At 46.2% G+C, this 22,521-nt stretch overlaps 1 protein-coding gene across 4 annotated transcripts in view; it reads left to right on the top strand.

The window, feature by feature from the left end:
* Aox1 (aldehyde oxidase 1) overlaps positions 1–22,521 on the top strand; it is a 75,775-nt gene that overhangs the window by 39,391 nt on the left and 13,863 nt on the right. For all 4 annotated transcript variants that reach the window (XR_015628875.1, NM_019363.4, XM_087567464.1 and 1 more), the window contains 10 exon segments: positions 3,401–3,570; positions 3,872–3,986; positions 5,300–5,422; positions 8,471–8,567; positions 9,541–9,665; positions 11,047–11,180; positions 12,170–12,257; positions 15,282–15,368; positions 15,782–15,973; positions 17,754–17,981. Coding sequence is in view for 3 of the 4 variants with exons in the window: in NM_019363.4 (NP_062236.3) it covers positions 3,401–3,570; positions 3,872–3,986; positions 5,300–5,422; positions 8,471–8,567; positions 9,541–9,665; positions 11,047–11,180; positions 12,170–12,257; positions 15,282–15,368; positions 15,782–15,973; positions 17,754–17,981 (1,359 nt within the window). In the remaining variant the exon portion in view is untranslated.

Raw genomic sequence — 22,521 nt, forward strand, 5'->3', positions numbered from 1 at the left:
GTAGTTTGATGTTACAGCATAAACGAGTCCCGAGTTTGATCCCTAGAGAAAAGAGAAAAGAGAAAAGAAATCAAAACCAATTAGAAATCACCATTAAAAAGGAACCTGCAAAATGTTAAAGAAACATGCCTGTTTTGTCTTAAAGGCTTTTTTTTTATTTCTTTTACTGTGGCATTAGGCCAAGGACATAAACAATCTTGCTGCTGCTATAAGCTTTTAACCCTGACTTTGTGGCTATTGAAGCACAACCAAAGCAAGCTCTGAGTTGGTCCAAGAGCTGTTTTCCTTTCAAAGAACCAAAGGCACACCCTGCCCTAGGGGCCATGGAACCTTGGAGGGGCAGCTGTCACAACAGCCACAAGTTTTGTTCCAATGCTGGGATACTTTCCTTTCCAAGTTCTTCCTGTTGCTTGGTTTTCTTCAAGTGACATTTTATTGTGAAATCAAACATGAATGCTAAGAGTTATTTTTCTAAGTTTCTTGATGAAGGTTTACAGAGAATAAAGAGGTCCCCAGAGCTTTCAAATGGAGTCTCTGTCATAGTGTCTAAAAACATAAAATGGAGCCATTTTGTTAATAAACTGGGTAAGACTTACTGTGTGTTTTCCTGAAATAATTGTCAAGAAACTGGACCAAGAGCTTTGTTGAATCAGGAATGGGAAGAGATCTTTTCAGATCTGCTGATGGATTGACTCATAAAAACTCGCATCTTATCACAGTGAACACTAAAGCTGCTGGAGGTCCCTTGAGGTTTTCAGTTCAATATGTTCAAAAAATTTAAATATGCCAAATTACTTTGGAAGTGAACATTCTGAAAATTAAAAACAACTGCCTTCTCCCCTGGCATTCTGGAAAATACTGTAGCCACAGTCTGTGACTTCTGCAGGCCCCAGCATTGCCTTGGCAATGCGTGGCAATCCAGGGAGGAACTAAAGCCAAGTAGTAGACATTCGGATGATCCAAAGACAACAGAAAGTCTTCTCAGTGGTTGATTTTGAAGTGGATCTGTCTTGCTGAGTTCCAAGTCAATGTTTGGGGTGCAGTGTATGAAATTTTATTTTCATTTTGCCCATGGTATCTTACACACACACACACACACACACACACACACACACACACACACACACGAGAGCATTCAAGTGTCCAGAGCAACTTCAGCTTTTACAACCAACACTGTGCCCAAATCACTTCCTTGCTTTGAAAGTTCACTTTCACTGTTCTCACAAACACTGAGTCATCAGATAACAGAGAGAACCTTCATTTGGTATCATGGTACTTGATGAGGTGTATTCTCCCTTAAGCTACAGGTCGAGGGGTAGCAGGCAAGCTGAAGAGTGCAAAAGCCAGCTGCTCTGCCTTCTCTGGGTGGCTGAGAGCCAAGCCTTTGGAAGACATCCCGCATCCCGACTGTCCCTGGGGTGGCTTCAGGAGATCACCTGACTGAGGAATATCCCTGTTCCCCTTGTGTCTTCAGCAGTGTAACAAGGAGGGAGCCAAGTCCACTTGCCTGCAGTCCATTGCAGCTGGTGGCTACTGAGAAATCAGTTTTCACATTCGGCTATCCCAGGCTTGAGAATTTCCTCCATCTTTTGGCAGACCCGACACAGTAAAGTGCTAAAAGATTTTCTCTGCAGTTGTGAAAGGCTCCATCATTTACAGTAAAAGGTGTTAGCATTAATAGTAGAAAACTCCAGGAGCCTTGTAGATCCCTGTTGGCCATGTTCTGCCCAGTTTGCAAGCCTATAAGTTACCTCCAAGTTTGCTTTTCAGGAAGGAAACAGAAAATCTCCGAGAGTATTTAATAAAAACATAAAAGAGATATGGATCATTTTTTCACTCAAATATTTTGCAAGCTGAGACCTAATATGATTTTCAGTACATTGGGGGAGGTTTTCCAGAGAAATAGTCTCTACCTTCTGCAACACTTCAGAAAACATGCCTGATTGACACCTGTCATTTGTCCTTACATGACCATCCAGTTCTCTAATGGAGGAAGCAGGAGAGGTGGAGGGGGATGTGAGAGTTAGGAGGTTGGGGTGGCGGTGAGAGGTTGGGGGCTGAGAGGGTGGGGGGAGTGGGTCGGGGGTAAGAGGATGGGGTGAAAGTGTGGGAGTTGGGGTGGGGGTTGAGAGGTTGGGGGGTGAGAGGGTGAGGGGTGAGAGGGTGGGAGTTGGGGTAGGGGTTGAGAGGTTGGGAGTGAGTGGTTGGGGAGTGAGAGGGTGGGGAGTGAGAAGGTAGGGGGTGAAAGGGTGAGGGGTGAGAGGGTGGGGAGATGAGAGGGTGGGGATTGGAGGTGAGAGGGTGGGAGTGAGTGGGTGGGGTTGAGAGGGTGGGGATAAGAGGGTAGGGGGTGAGAGGGTAGGGGTGAGAGGGTGAGGGGTGAGAGGGTGGGAGTGAGTGGGGAGGTGAGAGGGTACGGGTGAGAGGGTGAGGGGTGAGAAAGTGGGGAGCGGGAGGGTGGGGGTGAGAGGGTGGGGGTGAGAGGTTGGGGGTGAGAGGGTGGGGAGAGAAGTTGGGGAGTGAGAGGGTGGGGGGCGAGAGGGTGGGAGGTGAGAGGTTAGGGATTGGGGGTGAGAGGGTGAGGGATGAGAGGGTGGGAGGTGAGAGGGTGAGGGGTGAGAGGTTGGGAGGTAAGAGGTTGGGGGTTGAGAGTTTGGGGATTGGGGGTGAGAGGTTGGGGTGTGAGAGGGTGGGAGTGAGAGTGTGGGGGTGAGAGGTTGGGGGTGAGAGGGTGGGGGTGAGAGGGTGGGAGTTGGGGCAGGGGTTGAGAGGTTGGGGATTGAGAGGGTCGGGGTGAGAGGGTAGGAGTGAGAGGGTGGGGGTAAGAGGGTGGGGGAATGAGAGAGTGGGGGGTGAGAGGGTGGGGATTGGGGGTGAGAGATTGGGGTGTGAGAGGGTGGGGGTGAGAGTGTGGGAGTGAGAGGTTGGGGGTGAGAGGGTGGGAGTGAGAGGGTGGGGGTGAGAAGGTGGGGGTGAGAGGGTGGGAGTGAGAGGGTGGGGGTGAGAGGGTGGGGGAATGAGAGAGTGGGGGGTTTTGAGAAGCCCTTTGTTAGGCAAGCAGAGAAGAGAGTTCGATTCACAGAACTAGCAGATGATGGGGCTACTTCAGCTCCCTGCTCACACCTGAATCCCCATGTGACAAACAGTGTCCACTAGAGATGTTTGGCATCTGTATCCCAAAACCTAAGGAAAATGCATCACATCATACATTCCAACTCGACTGCAAATTGTTCTCATACGCTGTTTGGAGTAGTGAAAATCGTGACTTTTTTCATGCTCAAAAGTATTCTGGCTTAAGCATGAGTTTACACAGCTACCCTCTCGTGAGAGACATACATTCTGTGATTATGCCTATGATCCCTGTAGAATGTGACTTGTATGCCGGTTCCTCATTAAACAGAACGTGGACTCGATGCAGCTTCCTCAGGACCCAATTGGCCGTCCCATCATGCACCTTTCTGGTATTAAGCACGCTACCGGCGAGGCCATCTACTGTGACGACATGCCTGCAGTAGACCGGGAGCTTTTCCTGACTTTTGTAACAAGTTCAAGAGCACACGCTAAGATTGTGTAAGTGTCCCTCCCCACACACATCATAAGGTTCTCCCTGCTGTCTAACTATCCTGTCGATGAGAAGTAGGGTAAGTAGAGACGTGTGACGCCCGGACTGGAGATGGAATGGGATGGAAGTGTAGGCTTGCTCACCGAGTCTGGCACGAGTCACTTTTCAGTCCCCCAGCTTCTTCCACTGCCTGGCGGACAACCGTCAGAGCCTTTAATTTTCTCACAGTCCTTAGTTTCCAACTGCCACATTCTCAGTGTCTTTGGGCTGTGTGGCTGCTCCATGAAGCTGTCTGATTTGTTTTCCTAGGTCCATTGATCTGTCAGAAGCTCTCAGCCTGCCAGGCGTGGTGGACATCATTACTGCGGATCATCTTCAGGACGCAACCACCTTCGGCACAGAGACGCTTCTGGCCACAGATAAGGTCCTGCCTCCTCGCTGTCTGTCTGAACAGCTTTCCCAGTTACCGGCTTCTCGCATTTTCACAGGCATACTGTCTACTCTGTCATACCACAAAGAGTTCAGTATTCTCTGAGCAGTAATCACAAATCACAAATATTCTAATAGAAATGAACTCAAGTTTACTCATTCCTCACTTAAGTAAAGTTGGTTGGTGATGTAAGCCGTTTTCAGGGCTGGGATAGACTCAGTTGGTGGTGTAAGTGCCTCGTGTGCAGGAAGCCCCAGGATCCATCCCCAGAGCTACACATACTGGACATGGTTGTGCCCGCCTATAAATCCAGCACTTGGCAAGTAGGGGGAGAAGGATCAAAACTTCAGGGTCATCCTCAGCTACACAAAGAGCCTGAGGCTAGCCTGGGATACATGAGATGCTGTCTTTAAAACAGATTGATACTTTGATGTCTTATATTACTAAGTTGTAACATGATGCTGCCCCAAAAAAGTGTGAAAGAATACATGGGCAAAGAATTATAAATTTGATATATAAATTTGTGAGCCCCTCCCAAGCGTCTCTAGCTTACCCCAGTCCCCAACGTGTCCCGAGCTCAGGCACTGGATTCAGTTAGCATCTCCAGTGTGAAGTCATTCCTTGTCTCTTGATCTGAAAGCTCTCTCTCTCCATCTCTGAAGTCTGATTCATTTATTCATGCCATCATATATCCCATGGAATTTTAAAATAAGCTCAGGAAAGAGGTGTGGGCCCTGCCCTCACAACAGCTTCCACTCCAGAGAAGGCCTAACGGACCCGGCCCTTCCACCTTGTTCTAAATTCACTTACAAGTTGTAGATACTCCCGTACCTACTGCAGTTCCTGCAGAGAGGGCTTATGCTGGGTTTATGTACACACTCCACACACTGCTTCCCACACGGCAGTGAAGCCAAGAGGAGCTGTTCTAACAGAGACTCCTGAAAGTTTCAAGTGATCAACTAACTGGCTCCTGGGTCACAGGCTACTGCAATACAACAAAGGCAGGATTTGGATTCTCTGCATAACTCAATCCACTGCCTACCCAAAAGAACTTCATCATTTCCAACAGCCCCTACCCCTGCCTCTCCCAAGTCTGAAGTCAAGGTCGAAGCTCTCCATGGCAGAGGCAATGTGAATTATAGCCTTTAAGTGTTAACTAAACAAGAGAGTTCAAGGCAGCATGTGGTACCTGTCCTCTGAAGTCTACCCCCACACAAGCAGAGTTTAACCCCTCTCAGGTTGGGGGAGAGGACCACAGCAAATGACAGGAATCTGTCTGTTGTGTTCTCTCCTTTTCTGTGCCACAGGTCCACTGCGTGGGCCAACTTGTCTGTGCCGTGATTGCGGATTCTGAGACACGGGCAAAGCAAGCGGCGAAGCACGTGAAGGTGGTCTACCGAGACTTGGAGCCTCTGATCCTAACTATTGAGGTATGAGCTCAAGTGGGTGGCAGTCCAGGCATGTCTGTCACAGTGCTTCAGCACAGAGAATCCATCGGCTCAACATGTGCGGATTAGCGGTTTCGACAGGAACCTGGTTCTTTCTGTCTCCTCTCTGGTGTTCACAACCTGTCTTTCTCCTGTGTAGATCCAGGGCAGCCCGGAATCTTGGGCTTCTCGGTTCATGTTTGTGATGAGTGGTACACTGTTGTCCCAGGATTCCTAACACATCTGAGATCCAGAATCATTCAGCCACTTCAGCCCCGTGTCTCTCTGTGGATTCATGACTGAGCAAATGAACGGAAGATCTGTTGTCACAACTGAGATGGGTGTGGGGCAGGTTTCTATGAAGTGCATGGACTGTCTGGGGTATAGAGACTCAAACAAAGAGAGCATGATTTGGAAGGGGAAAGGTAAGAACGCTGGGCAGGTAGCTAGGATAGCACAACTGGTCCTATAGCTCTGACTTGTAGTCTCTCTTGCTTTGGCAGGTACACAGTGGGTACCGATAAGATATTCCATGTAGCAAATTCCACAGAAATTTTTAATATTCTTAAACGCAAACCTTAAATATCCAGGAGACACGGATCATGTCATGCCTACAGAATTTTGGCGACTAAACAACAAGTACAACAAAACAAACAAAAAACATGGAGTCTTGCGCTTCTTTCCCAATTTTCATACAGAAGTTGAAAAGTTACAGAGGTTGTAAGACACGAAATGGTAGCCTTCACCTATCCGCATTCCCTTGGCCCTTGACTTAAGCCCTTTGCATAAATGTCACCTAAACCACACAAGGCTGTCCATGCTATCCATGCTCTGAGGTGAGCCGCTCCCAGAACGGGGGAGAGCCATGGCAGAAAACAGAGCAGGTCTGCTGGGCATCCTCCTTGACAGCGAAGGTCTTTGTGTGCCACAGGAACACTGTGGGGGTCGAGTATCTAAATGAGAAGACTGTTGGCCAGGACCAGTGTTTCTGAGAGAACTTGGCCTGGGTGTGTTTCCTCTGGAGTTTTACTCCTAGGTGCATGGCCCTTCATTCTGGAAATTTCCCTTAGTGTTTTCAAATTAAAGTAATATCATGTCAGGAGGACAACAATAAGAAGTGTTGCTGTTTCTCTAGCCGGTTCCCAACCCAAACCTGCTTTCTCTTTTCTGGTTCTTTTGTCCCCTCATTTGATGCTGTTCTGTCCTTTCCCTGAAATGTCTGCTTTTGAGTTATAATTACTTTTTAAAAGGAATTACATGGGCAATGAATGCTTCATCAAATTTTTGTTTGTAACCTTTATCAGTGGCTAAATATCCGTGGTCCCCCTCTTGCTTCACAGCCAAATTAGTTTCGCACAAGCACTTTTCCCTTCCTAGCTCAGCCTTGACCAACAGACCCTAATGATTGCTTGCCAGAAAAGATCAAATATTGTATTGCATGAAAGCGTCATCTCTCATCTTGGTTAGAGGTGAAGCTCTCCAGGGTCACTCACCTGCCCACTCTTGCAGGGACCTTCACCAAACTCTTAGCACATTGCTCTCCTATGACCACTCTACAGCTAAGAGGATTCAGGAAATTGGCTCAAAGTTACCTAGAGAACAGGCAACAAGTAAGACTGGAAAAGATTGGGGTTGGAGATTTAGCTCAGAGGTAGAGCGCTTGCCTAGCAAGCGCAAGGCCCTGGGTTCAGTCCCCAGCTCTGAAAAAAAGAAAAAAAAAAAGACTGGAAAAGATTAACTTTGAAAAAACAGAAAAGTCTCTTAAAAACAAAACCCTGCCATATCTGAACTGTTGGTTGATTAAAAACAAAAGCATATGATCTGTTGATTCAGTATGAAGAATGTTCTTGGCAAAAGGGGCTGGAAACAAACAATCTGTGTCAGGAACTGAAGCTTTCACCCAGCCTAATGCTCCTTAGAACCACGAATGGAGGAACTCTACCCAAACTCTTGGAATAAGTGTGAAAAAAGTGCATTTCTCGGAACCTTCTGTAATCATCATCAGCAACAGATCTGTGATCAATAGTCAATGGGGAAACAGCGCTCTGCATGCGTGGTTGGCTTGGTGTTAAGTTGGGTTCACATTACCTCACTAAGTACTCACAGCAATCCTATGAGGTCGGACAACTATTATCCCCACCAGAAACTAACCGGGCTCTCCAAGGGCACAGAGCAAACATTCCATCAAAAAATCATAGCCCTTCAGTAGAGGAAACGGCACAGTCACAGGAGAGTTTCTGTAAGGTGCACTGAGAGGAGGCGTCTATACGGTTTCTGGTGACCAGAGGAATCCGGAATTGGGAGAATCCCCATCTGTCAGCAGCTTCACAGATGAGTGGTAACCTGTGATAGAGGATGCTGGTAGGAGATGGGGTTGTAACTGAAGCCCTGACTGTGTCTACTGAAGTACTTCTCATACCACGGAAGCCAGTGTGTGAATGGATTTGTGGTACCCAGGCAAGCCATATGTGAACCATCAAGCCAGGGCAGGTCCCTGTCACTCCAGTGCCCTGTGCAAATAAAATGCCCAGGGCCCTGAAAGAGGAGTAGGAGTCTAGCAAACAGAGCCTCTGACCCTAGTCATTAGTGGTTTTAGCTAGCATTTATATGACATTAATGCCACAGGGCCCTTTGTCTCATTTCGCAGTAAGCTGTGTGCCTGCCATTTGATGCTCAGAGAGGCTTACAGTCAAACACTAGGAAGTAGGAAGTGGCCATGGATAGACAATTCTCTCTGGGTCTGAGTCAGCTAAGTGGCCTTGGCTACATAAAATGGATTATTAATCCTAGAGAACTGTCAGCCTGGAAAACATTAGCTCTGTTCAGTATCTCCCAGTAGCAGGTATTTTCTGAGCAGGCTCAGTGTGCTTAGAATTACTGGGTACATTTGCATTTGCTCCTTGGAGAGTCTCTGAAGTTGGCTTTCAGCTTAGTTTCCCAGCTCCAGGAGGAGAGAACCTGGACCCTACACGAGAAATCTACTACCCAGATTTCCCCACAGGACCTGGGACTCCCAAAGACAGCTGCCTCACTTTTCTGTTCCCTTTCCAGGAAGCTATACAACACAAGTCCTTCTTCGAGTCAGAACGGAAGCTGGAGTGTGGAAATGTTGATGAAGCGTTTAAAATTGCTGATCAAATTCTTGAAGGTAAATCTTTCTTCAACACTTAGCAGCAGGAAGCTTTCTGGGCAAGTCTAGATAGGGTTTCCTGTGCCTTCTAGAAACCATCCAACAGCCTCCGCACATGTTGCTCCTGGATGGTGGACCCATAAGGGGTATGATTCTGAGGTGACTACAGTAGAAAAGATGAGACAGAGTCAGACAGAGACAGAGAGACAGAAAGAGAGACAGAGACAGAGACAGAGGCAGACAGAAAATAATGAATGAACTTCTTTGGGATTAATATACAAAAGATAGAAATGCAATATAGGAGATTCATGTAGAAAAGGGCTACCCTCTAACCTAAAGAACAAAGGAAATAATTAGGGTTTATTGGTGAAGAAAAAATTACCCAAGTTCTGTCTTAAGAAGGCCCAGTCATGTTGGCAACGTCATTGGCAGAACATAGGCACATTCTGACTGGTATGTCTCAATATTTGGTAGGTAAGACATACCTTTGAGTTACACTTAGGCCCTTGTCACTTTGGACTGAGCTTGGGAGACCATTTTGGAATGGGTATAGACAGTGTTTGCCCCTGTGGCCTCTTGACGCCATCTTTGTTGGACGTGACATGAATGACTCCACTTTGCACAATTAGCCATCATACTCCTTGGGTCTGTTTATCTTTAAGGTTCAAGTGATTAGGTGGGTCTAATTGGTGAAACAGGAAAGAACACAATATCCATCCCATCTTGAAACTAAAGGTATCCTTGTTACAGAATTTTGGCTCTAGAAACTCAGACATCTTTCCTCACAGCTCTGGCTGCACACCTTGACAGGAACAAGAGTTTCTTCTACAACTTTGCTTTCAACTGAAAGCTAAACACTGGTGTTTGTCACCCTTCAGTGTGTGGCTTAGAGCTCAGTCAGTGGAGTTTCTGTGCAGAGATAAAGGGAGAGAGTGGAAAACTACCCGCTCTCTCCGTCAGAGTTTTACTTCTGCGTGTTCTCTTGTAACAGGTGAGATACACATAGGCGGCCAGGAACATTTTTATATGGAAACCCAAAGCATGCTTGTTGTCCCCAAAGGAGAGGACGGAGAGATTGACATCTATGTGTCCACACAGTTCCCCAAGCATATACAGGTAACATGGGGTCATGGAGGAGGGGGCGTGGCTAAGTGGTTTCTGACAGCAAAATGTACAAGGACAGTGACAGGCAAAACAACATATTAAGTACTTATACTCATATGCAATTGGATATTAACAACCCTAGAGTTTCCTAACTTAGAAGAGGGTTTTTACTAGAGAGAAGTCTTTGCTTGTGGATCCATTGCTTTAAAATCAGTTATACAAGCAGCAGAAAACTCCTGATGTCCTCCTGACTGTTAGAAACAAAGGGAAGATGGGAAGGGCCTGTCCTCTCAAGCTGATAGTACCTCATCTTCAAGGAGCAGCTAGGAAACTGTATTAGACAAGACATGAAGGGGTTGGGGATTTAGCTCAGTGGTAGAGCGCTTGCCTAGCAAGCGCAAGGCCCTGGGTTCGGTCCCCAGCTCCGAAAAAAAAAAAAAAAAAAAAAGACATGACAGGGCACTAAACCAGCTAAGTCAAAACTGACATGAGTGGAGGAATTAAGAGAAAGGAGAGTGAGGGTCAGAATCACCCAGGGAATCTTACAGATAAGCAGCCTTCATTTGCCTCTGTAGTACAATGAGGTCAGGAGGAGGGAGACAAGCCATCCCTGGCAGTTCCACAGCACGAACTCCTCCTTCATTTACCCACCATCTCTCCTGAAAGCATCTGTTGCCTGTAACCTGTATCCCAGGCAATGAAGGAGATGAGGCCTGTCCAAACTGGTCTAAGCACTGAGGGAAAGGTTGGGAAGCAAAGAGAAGGGATCTGGATGTGGTGGGTACCAAGGAACCACAGGAGGAGTGTGAGGATGTGAACAGCAACACTAGGGAAGGTGTCACACCAAGACGAACCAGATAACTGCTGTCCATTCCCTGTGTGATAGTGGGCTCCCCCTCAACAAAAACCAGTTAAGACAGGACAGCCGAAACAGGAGCCCACATCCTGGGAAGATTGGCCAGTGTTCACAGCAATCCAGTAAGTCTGTGAGGAGTGGAGATGCTCAGGGCCATGACACCTTACCGCTTCAGGAAACATCCCTGGAGGGACTATTGTGGAAAGGATACTCTGGCTGTGGTTCTAGCAGGCACAGAGCTATCTCACCACTATGGAAAGAACTAGCTCATACTAACAGTGGTTTCAGCAATGTCATTCAAGCTAAGAGAATAGTTGTTAGTGATGGTAAAGTATTGAACACTTTCCCTTTCAGTCATTTATCATAACCATATGAGCCACATGGCTTGTGTCTCGTGTTCAACATCATGGAAACAAAATGTGCAATAGTTGGGACACTGAGGGGACAGGCTTCCTGTGAAGGCAGTGGGTGTGACGTTGATGGCCATAAGTCTTGATAAAGATGGGCCAGATCAATGAAAACTGTTATTGTCAACAGGATATAGTTGCTGCAACCTTGAAGCTTTCAGTCAACAAGGTCATGTGTCATGTAAGGCGTGTTGGTGGGGCGTTCGGAGGGAAGGTAGGCAAGACCAGCATCATGGCGGCCATCACTGCATTCGCTGCCAGCAAGTAAGTGGGAGAACCTGTTAAAATGAACATGAAATGAAATCTTAATACTGGCACATGGAATAAGGAAGAATCTAGACTAAGGCTATTTAAGATCACATGTCACAAACCAATACCAGCTTATTCAACTTCTTTGTCTTTTATTGCCAAGCTCTGTAAGAAGCAAAATAAGTGCCAATCACTGAAAATATGATGAAAGCCATTGTAAAAGTATTATAATACATGGGCTCGGCAGTGGTGGTGCATGCCTTTAAATTCAGTGCTTGGGAGGCAGAAGCAAGAGAATCTCTGTGGGTTTGAGAGGCCAGTCTAGTCCACAGAGAGAATTCCAGGACAGCCAGGGATACCCTGTCTCAAAAAGCCTAGATGTGAGAGAGAGAGAGAGAGAGAGAGAGAGAGAGAGAGAGAGAGAGAGAGAGAGAGGTAGATAGATAGGTAGGTAGGTAAACAGGTAGACAGGTAGACAGACAGATAGATAGACAGATAGACAGATTAGATAGGTAGATATACAGATAGATAGATAGATAGATAGATAGATAGATAGATAGATAGATAGATAGATAGATAGATAGATAGCGTAGATAAGCAAGCAAACAGATAAATAAAATATATGCAATACTTGGAAAGTCAACAGAAACCAGTCCTGTGTGGGTGGAGTTGTCCTTAGCATTGATAGTCTGAGCTATAAGCTTATGGATCAGATATGTAACCCCCTTAATCTCCCGAAATCAATCAGCCTCTCTTTCTCCCTGTGCTTCCCCGGCCATGTCTGTTTATCTGTCTTTCTCTGTCTTTCCTCTCTCTTGAATTAAATAGATGTTTTTTTGGATTAAGTCGACATTTATTTATCTTACTGTTTTTCAATGAGGATCTAAAAACCTCCCCATAGGCAACTGCCTTGGGAGCCAACACACCTAGAAGGCAAAATACGACTGGAATAACGGCTAGCTCATTTGTTTGCTTGATTGATTAATTTTTATTTTCTGTTTCAGACACGGTCGCGCGGTCCGCTGCACTCTGGAACGAGGGGAAGACATGTTAATAACTGGGGGCCGCCATCCTTACCTTGGAAAGTATAAAGTGAGCTGAGCAAGTCAGGGAAGGATTCGTGTGGCAATTAGAACATTTGTAAAGACAGATGCAGGGTTCGGCTACTCAGGCAGGGGAAGACCAACAAACACATCAACAAATGTGTCTTACTCGAGTTTCCTTTGCTGGGATGAAACACCATGGCCAAAAGCATCTTAGGGAGGAAGGGTCTATTTCACCTACATTCCTATATTTTAGTTCATCGTTAGAGCAATTAAGGCAGAAACTCAAACAGGGCAGGAACCTGGAGGCAGGAACGGATGTAGGCTTGTTCAGCCTGCGTTTTATAGCATCCAAGACCACCAGTCCAGGATGCACCACCCACAATGAGCTGGGCCTCCGCATCACTCACTAATTAAGAAAATGTCCTACAGGCTTGCCTATAGCCCAATCTTACAGACAGTTTTCCAATTGGTGGTCCCTTCCCTCAGATGACTCTAGCTTGTGCCAAATTGACATAAAAAAACCAGCCAAGACAAATGGTAGTCAGATTTTTCTACTCCTTGTGCTCGTGTTTAATTACCCCAGTTCAACGAGATTTCCTGCTTTGCTCAGCAACGCCAGTTTGAGAGAAAGTACTAGCTAAAATTGTGCAGTACAGGGTAAACGATTGGAAGGCATGTGACTGTATGTCGGTGAAAGCCGACCTGATAGCATTCTATTCATGCATGAAAGGTAAAAATAGAATGGTTCCTGTAACAGTCGTGCTATATGAAATTGCAATTATTCGCAAATGGCTCCTCGTTTTTTAATATATCAATCATATCGTGAAAACCTATGACCCAGAAATTCCTCCAACAGTTTCTATAGTAGAAAATAACTATCTTTTTGCCTTGTAAGAGATTACTTTACATTTTAAAGCTGGCTGACAGCTTTAACAATCAACCCAAATCTCTCAGGATCTTCAGCCTTTACTAAGGTATTTTTCATTCGGGTAGGAGCCTAGTACTTTGCGTGGATTGGGGGAGGGGAGGGCTTGCTCCAACCAACCAGGTCTTGTTTTCCTAATAGCGCCTTTATCCCCTTAGACTGTGCTCTCTCATAACCACTGGGTGTATACAACTATTTAAATTTGCATTAAATTAACAAACTAAAATTAAACTAGGATTATGCTGTATAGTTTCATTAGCAATGTTTCAAGTACACAATGCCCACCTGTAACTGTTGACTACCATATTCCAAGTGTAGACAAGGGATATTGCCATAGTCCCCGGGAGTTTTATTGGAATCTGTGCAGGAACCTGAGTCCTCCACAGAGCCTTCGGCAGCAGGCAACAGACAAGGCAACACCGACATAGATGGTCTATCAGGTGCCAAGCCTGTAAGTGGTGGACCTCGCTTCTGTCCAGGCATCTTGGGACTGACTTTGCTACCTCGCTGTGGGGATAGCTAAAACATGTGGTCTTGTGTGCCTGAATGCCAGCCTGAGCCCCAGAATGAGTTTAAATTTGACTTCACACAAAAGATCGAGACTGAGTCGTAGATGTAATTCTGGGGTTTTTCTCTGCCCCCACTTGTTCCCTAGTAACAACAAGGCATTTCTATGCCCTTTCTAGCCTCTTTTAACCCTGAATAAATGACACAGAGACCTAATACATTTATTAACAAGCTGCAGACACCATGCTGGACAGATACTCATCTTTCTAAACCTTCACGACTGCCTACTTCCCAGCCTTGTCCTTTATCTGCATCTGAGTCTTGCCCTGGCTTGCTATGGTCCATGTGTGTCCTCATGGCTGTCCAGTAATGATCTGCTCATGACAAATCCTCCTGATACTTCTCTTCTTTCTTCTCATGGCTGCTCTCTCATGGCATCCTCATGACTAATCCTCTTGGTCCTTCTCCTGATCCATCTTCCTTCCTACTCTCTCCTCCTCTTTGCTCTTATTTTGCTTGGGGTCCCATGACTGGGAAGAGAAGTCTTGCCCAATTCTCTTCTGCCCAGATAACTGGCTGATCAGCTCTTTATCAACCAATCACAGGTGATGGAAAACAACCTTTACAAGTCATTGAGATAGGAGATGCTCTAAGTATCAGAACAATGCAAACATCCAGACTGCAACCAGATCTCTGAGCACAGCAATCAGCATCTGAATACACAGTACATGAAACCATCCCCCAACACTGAGTAGATTGTTGGCAAGTCACATGCTATAACTGGGCTTGAGCCCTTGCAGGAGGGTGACACGAATTCTGTGGATGGGATGGCCTTAGCAGTGTGAGCATGGAGCAGGTGGCTTCCAGGAGGCAGGAGGAATACAGACAGGAAGCAGCTGAGTCTGAGACATGGTTATGAGTTACAGAGCTGACAAAGTCCCAGAACTTATATTGTATAAAATAAAATAGTATCTGTTGGATAACTTAGCACCATGTGATGAATAAGGCCACAAAACACAAAAAACTTCAGCCTGGAGTTTTCTAGAAGAAAAAAATTTGGAAGCAGTGAGCATTCTGGAAAGGAAAGGATGATCTTGTTTGTGTAAGTGTTGGGGAAGAAATGAAAATAGGTCATTGAAACAGAAATGTCTTTCACCTAAATGGACCATAGTGAAGGAGGACATCACCATAGCAGCCATGGTTGCTGATGGAGAGTAATGTGAGGACAGGAAATGAGGTTAGGTTAATTATATTAATATATATTAATATTTAGTTATATAGTAATATTCATTATTTATCTAAGGAGCACCTGCTGTGAGAGCTGTGCTCAGCTTCTGTTCTCCTTTGATGTAGCCTAGAACCTAAGGCAAGGGAACGATGCCACCCACTATTAAAACTAGTGTTCCCACTTCAATTAACCTAATCAAGATAATCCCTCCCTAGGGTTGCTCATTGACAATTCTAGATCTGTCAAGCTGATAATTAACACTGACTATCACGCAGTCTTCCCAATATCACTAAACCAGCTAAGTATCCAAGAAACAGGTGTCAAATCTAACTGTGTGATGCTTTTCCAAAGTATGACCAAGTGAACTTTGACCTCTTGAACCAGTATCAGCAGTCAGTTCTCTCCCCCAGGCTGGATTCATGAGGGACGGCAGAATCGTGGCCCTGGATGTGGAGCACTATTGCAATGGAGGGAGCTCCCTGGATGAGTCCTTATGGGTAAGTTTTAGAGGAAGCTTTCATTCTTCAGAGTAGTACCTAAAATGATTGGACTCAGGAATATTTACTCTTTACATAACATCTAATAAAGGGCTCACTGCAGAATAGCAAAGAGGAGTTCCTGAAAACCACAGGTGGGCGGAGCGCAGAGATCTTGGCCAACCTTTGTGTGTCTGCTTCCCACACCTGGATATGAGCACGAGGGCGAGCTTTATTAAATGTAATAACTAAGACTAATCCAAATCCTTAAAATGATTCCAAGGCAGATGCATCTAACTGGGGTGTGAGGTCTCTCAGCGTTTATGCCAAGAAAGGAAGAGAGGCACTGTTTCCAGCCTGGCTTCATTCTGAGGTGTCTGCTTGGTTAGGAAGTGCCAAGAAGGTTTGCTCACATCAGTTCTGGGTGTCTTCAGGTGATAGAAATGGGGCTTCTGAAGATGGACAACGCTTACAAGTTTCCCAATCTACGCTGCCGGGGCTGGGCCTGCAGAACCAACCTCCCGTCCAACACTGCTCTGCGTGGGTTTGGCTTTCCTCAGGCAGGGCTGGTCACCGAAGCCTGTGTCACAGAAGTGGCAATCAGATGTGGCCTGTCCCCTGAGCAGGTAACCCTACTCTAGTTTCATGTATAAAGGATGTTGAATATCTGAGCTGGGAAGGTTTGGGGACCATTTAGGTTAGGGAATTAGAGAGGAGATCCAGAGAGTAAACTATTTGCTTGAGCTTTACCCAGTCAACTAGTTCATAGAGTCAGTAACCAAGTTTAGTCGTCCTTGCCTTTCATACTCCACTTAAAAAAAATCTAGGAAACACGATTTTAAGAACATGAATTGGAAGGACTAGAGTGGTATCTCAGTGGTTATGAGCACTGATTGCTCTTCCAAAGGACCTGGGGTTCAATTCCCAGCACCCACACGGCAGTTTATAACCATCTGCAACTCCAGTTCCAGGGGGATCTGACACTCGCACATAGATAAACATTCAGGCAACGCACCAATGCACATAAAGTAGAAATCACACACGCACGCACGCACCTGCCCTCTCTTTGGCACCTTATGCAGATGGACCTCATGTAGCAATACCTCTGGCAACAGCACCCCTTTGCCTCCTGCTCCAGGAGGCCTGGGAGAGCCCAAGCCTTCAGTTTATCTTCCTTTCTCCTCTTAACACTAAACTCTAAGACCAGAGGTAGGAGCCATCTTCTTTATGTCTCTTAATCTTGTAGGGGGTCCTTGTCCCTGCTACTGGTGACAGCCTCTGCCATTGTTCTGTTTGGAAGCACAATGGAAAGGAAGACATCCTTCCTGTCCAGAAAAGCCTCTGAAAAATCTATGTCCCCTTGAATGGCATGTTGCATTAAGTTCTACTTATGGGGATCCGAGCAATTGCTTGGGGAGTGGTTTTGGAAAGGTGTGTGTTTATAATGGTCTCTATCTGCTTGTAGCGGGAGCTCACCATAACTATGGGGGTTTTCTCAACTAAGAATACAAGGCGGTTAGTGTCTTTTGCTCTCTGCTGAGATGCCTTGGTTGCCAATTCTAGAAATTCTGTAACAGTCTATATGGTGTGTCACACATCTGGGGATAGAATCTTCTCACTTGTGGCTACCCACATGAGACCTACCCAAGACTGAGCCACTGAGGTTAGAGGAAGGAGCTCATGAGGCTCTGCCCTGCCTTGAGGTTCTAATGTTAATGGCTGCTGGCAGCAGTCAAGTCACTTTCTTCAGTGACCACTCGTCAGTTGCCCATGCTTCAGAAAAATGACGTTCCACTCATGTCTCTCCAAGGGATCCCAATTATGTACAGTAGGGAGGGGGGATGAAAGAGGGAGTCAGATACTGAAAATAATGAAAATTCTCAATATACCTGCATGCAACTTTCTTCTTTGTCCTTTTCCTTTGCCATTGGTTATAGTTAAACAAATATTCCTATTGGTTTGCACAGTAGGTGGACAAGTCTCTGTCTTCTGAGCTTCCTGTCCCGCGCTATCTCACCAGCAAGAACACGTGGGGACACACGAATCCTTCTGCAGCTAAACATTTTTATTGTATCTTAAAGAGAGGGCCCGGGGCGCCAGCATGGCACGGCTTATATACACCCTAGTGCGGCGCATCCACACCTGATTGGTCGCTTACCCATGATCTCATAGGCACGCCCCGGAGTGGGCAAAGACCTGGCACGAAGGCACTCTTGCACATGCGCACACAGTTAACTTCCTGAAAGGAAGTCGGCTGGCGCAGCGGAGGCCAGCGCCATCTTGTAATGGCAAAAGCTATCCCAGCTTTCCACGTGGGGCGCAGTGGAAGCCAGCGCCGTCTTGTGGTGGCGAATGTTATTGCGGCCCTCCACAGCTTCCCTCACATTTTAATCTCCCCTTCCACAGGTTCGAACCATAAATATGTACAAGCAAATTGATAATACCCATTACAAGCAAGAATTCAGCGCCAAGACCCTCTTTGAGTGCTGGAGAGAATGCATGGCCAAGTGTTCCTACTCTGAGAGGAAAACGGCTGTAGGAAAATTCAATGCAGAGAATTCCTGGAAGAAGAGGGGAATGGCCGTGATTCCATTGAAGTTTCCTGTGGGTGTTGGCTCAGTAGCCATGGGACAGGTCAGTCCTTCAAATATATATGGAAATGTCACCTGGCAGATGCCACAAGGGTGTCAAGGAAACTTCCTGAGATTCAGTTAGCCACAAGATTGACCGGCTCAGCTGTAAAATTCCACCTGGGTGTGCACAGCGAAGCCTGTATTACACTGGGACACAAGAATTCCTCTGCAAAACCTGGAGGGGTTTAACAGTTAGAGAGGAATGTTCTTGGTGGGAAATGGGGTGTGTGTGTGTGTGTGTGTGTGTGTGTGTGTGTGTGTGTGTGTGTTTGTGTTTGTGTGTGTGTGTTTGTGTGTGTGTTTGTGTGTGTGTGTTTGTGTGTGTGTGTGTTTGTGTTTGTGTGTGTGTGTTTGTGTTTGTGTGTGTTTGTGTGTGTGTTTGTGTGTGTGTTTGTGTGTGTGTGCATGTGTTTGTGTTTGTGTGTGTGTTTGTATGTGTGTGTTTGTGTTTGTGTGTGTGTGTTTGTGTGTGTGTTTGTGTGTGTGTTTGTGTGTGTTTGTGTGTGTGTTTGTGTTTATGTGTGTGTGTGTGTGTGTGTGTGCGCGTGTGTGCGTGCACGTGCATGATTTATTCCTGGCCCTGGTGCTAAGAAGCAGAGATAACTGCTCTGTGTCCTGGATGTTCAGGTAAGAGACAGAGGCAGAGGACCTCTGAGACGCCTCTTCCAGCTGTGACTCGGTGTTTCTAGACATGGAGTAGAAATGGGAAGTTGTGGGGTATTGTGTGCCTGACTTCCTTGCTAGGTAGGGTAAACTAAACCTGGAAAAGTAAATTATTGACCTTTTTGAACGAAGTCTTTGGAGTTTGTTCTCGTCACAACCGTTAAAAGGGAAGGACTAGGCACTGCTGCTCTGGTTTCTTTAGCTGACTAAATAAGGCTTTGCTTAGCTAAATCCCACTTGCTTTTTGCCTCTGATTTTGAATGAAGCTTGTGTATAATAACTGGGGAAAGGCTGCTGTATCCTTCCTTACTGTGGAGCAGCAATGCAGACCCCTTATCTAAGTTTTTATATGTACATGTGTGTATTGCACATACACACAGAGATGCACACGCAGAGATGCCCATGCACAGAGATGCATACAGAGAGATTCATGCAAAGAGATGCACACACAGAGATGCACACGAACAGAGATACACACACAGACATGCACACACAGACATGCATACACATGCACAGACATGCACACACAGACATGCATACACATGCACAGACATGCACACACAGACATGTATACACAGATATGCATACACATGCACACACATACATGCATACACATGCACAGACATGCACACAGAGGCATGCACACACAGACATGCATACACATGCACAGACATGCACACACAGGCATGCACACACAGACATGCACACAAAGACATGCATACACATGCACAGACATGCACACACAGACATGCACACACACACAGATTCATACACAGGGATGCACATGTACAGAGACACACACACAAAGATGCACACACAGACATGCACACACATGCACAGACATGCACACACAGACATGTATACACAGACATGCATACACATGTACACACAGACACGCAGCAGAGCTCTCACATCACTTAGTATTTCCTCCATGTTTGGATGTGTCTCATAGAGGAAGAACCAGGAATGAGTGGATCTGTGAGACGTTATGCTGTGTGGAGACCATGAGCAGCGGGTAAGAAGGCCTTTCCCCTCTCCCCAGCTTTATCCTTTCACCTAACCAACCCAGCTGAGCTTGGTCCTTAGAGCCTAGGCACATGGAAGGCTCAGAGGACAGTTACACATGGTTGTCTTGTTGGAGTCTCTCATCCTTGCCCGTTTGCGCAAATGAAATTGAACTCAGAGAACACAGAGCCACTTAGCCATCTGCACAAGATTTTCTCAGATGAGGGAGATACTCAAAGAGGCGTGGTCAAGGCCAAAAGCACATTATTGAAGAGGAAGGGAGGAAAAAACTAATACTGGGAAATTGATTTGTGAGCAGTGAATTCTGGGGGATAAATGTATTGCTATGTAGCTGGCAGCTAGCCGAGAGATCAGCCAGGCCATCTGTCTGGGAGCAGACAGGAGCATAAGGAAGCACCATGGATCCTGTTGAAGCCTGAGTTAAGGGTAATAGGTATGCTCTAGACTGCCTGTAGGTAACAGTGGCCATGGTATAATGTCACATCCACAGAACTATTTCAATAGGTAGTTTGAAAACTAATTATCAGTTATCCACTGTGCTGTAAGTCTGTCTAGAGTTCCTCTCAGGGAAATCTGAGAGCTGACTGAGCAGTGAGGAGCTTTGGCGGCTTTTGCAGAGGAAGGGTTTGATTCCCAGAAACCATGCTGCTACAGACTCACAGCTGTCTGTAACTCATTTGCAGGAGATCTGGCACCCTCTTCTGTCCTTTGCAGGTGCATGAGTGCATGTGTGCAGGCCTGTGTGTGCACATGAGTTGTATGTGAGGTGTGAGTGTGTATTTGTGTGTGTTTTTGGGTGTGCATGCATGGGCATGAGTGTGTATGTGGTATATAGTGTTGTGTGTGTATCTATCACAAAAAAAATAAAAATTAAGACAAATCCTTAGATTTTATCTCATTCTACTCTTAGGAAAACCTATAAAATTTGTGTCTTCATTTTCACAATGAGAACACTAAAGTTTGGGGATTTTAAAACCCTCCTTGCTGCTCCACTGCTGGTAGAATTTAGGCCAAGGCTGACACCCACACTCTCTGACAACTTTGGAGAGCCTTCTCAAAGCACCCTATGACTGGAAGTGAGAGGGAAGTTGGCTGACCTGAGGAGAGAAGAGGAAAGGGTTAGTACTGAGGCTTCATCCAGAACTGTTAAGAAGTCTCCATGGACCCTTTGGAGAGTTTGGGATCTGTCCCACATGGAATGAATGCTGGAAGGCACATCCACAGAGGATCAGTCTGCAGCAAAACAGAGGACCAACTGGGGATGAGCCATGGGACGCTGATCTGGTAGATGTTGTCTGTCCACTGGTGCTGGTCTCATCTGAATGTTTTCTGGAAAGAGATAGCTTGGGGCCATAGGGATTTGTTTCTTTCGGTGCAGGTTCCTAATTAGGGGTATGTAAGGGCGTGGACAGCTCTAGGATTCCATTCTCCCTGTCCCTGGAGAGATCAACCTTCCAGGTTTCTGTGCAGAGATTCTTTGTTTAAATGTGAATGTATGCACACCTAGGTGGAAGAGAGAAGGAACAGCTGTCTGCACACAGAGATCGAGGTCGTCTGGCGAGCATCGAGTAGCAGAACAGCGATTTGACCTTAGTGCTCTGAACCCCATGTCTTTCTTGTCCCATGCTGCCTTCCCAAGCGGAAGAAGTTCTCACCCTCCCGCTCCAGGGTTCAGATGTAGATTCTTCCATTTCTAGACTGTGAACCCTGAAGGATGCAGATGGTATCCAGTTAACCCCTGCGTTATCACGGTGGCACAGAGTAGGGCCCAGATGTTGCACGGCTGAGGCATTTGGGAACTCTTAAGATTACGGCTAACTTCTCACCAAGCCAGTGAAGTCCTCTGTATTGGGGAACAATCTGACTGGGAGCTTTTGTAGAATTATCTTTTGTGCCACTGAGCGCAAACCATGTGGTGGTGCCACTGAATGAGACCAAATTTGACATTTTTAATAGCTAGAGGAGTTTGCAACACCATGTAGAACAAAGTACTCAGCAACCTCTGATGAAAATGCTGCGCCGGATGAACCAGCAGGCAGAATGCCTCAACAGCAGGCTCACACAATGGAGAACACATGAAATCCAGTGTAATTGTAGCTTCGTCAAAGAATAAGCCCACCTATGTGGTCCACCCACATTTACCACAGCCAAGGAGGCAAAGCACCTGTAAACGTATGGAATAGATCAAATCGCTGCTTTTATAAGTTCATGTATCAAGCATATCAAGGGCCTAGTACATCTGAGACACTGTGTCCAATTCAAAAGCAGGCTTAGGGTGTGTCCCTCCCTACCAGAGTACAAAGCCAGAAGTGACTGCCACACTGGTACCACAGCTCAGAGCAGCCAGCTCTGAGGAGGGCACTGCTTCTTTTCTTTATTTGGGAAGAAATGCTAGGTACATGAAATGGTGTCTTCAGGAAACATGTATGTTCAATCTGTCATATCTCTACAGGGCCCTGAGGGACACATGTAAGCTCAGTCTGTTACATCTCTTCAGGGCCCTGAGGGAAACTACTATGGCTTGATATTCTAAGACTGTCTGGGCACTGGGTGCATGAGTCTTTGCACTGATTTTGTTAACCAAGAAAATGGAGATGGCATTCACTGTCAAAAGTATCTTCCTCGGAATGGTGGCGATTTCAGCTTATTCACTGGGTTAACACACACTTTGGGATGCTGGATAAAGAGGTAGTTCTCCAGCTGTGGTTCACAGGTCACAAGTGGCTATGAAAGTGCTTCCGGTGGGCAAAGAACTGATGTAGGAAAACAGTCCTCTGAGAGGGTTTATCCGACTGACTTGCAGTTCCTGAACTCTGACTGACCAGGGCTGCTTACAAATCAGAGTAGCAGAG

This window comes from Rattus norvegicus, chromosome 9, assembly GCF_021556685.1.
Source record: "Rattus norvegicus strain SHRSP/BbbUtx chromosome 9, alternate assembly SHRSP_T2T, whole genome shotgun sequence".
Lineage (NCBI taxonomy): Eukaryota > Metazoa > Chordata > Mammalia > Rodentia > Muridae > Rattus > Rattus norvegicus.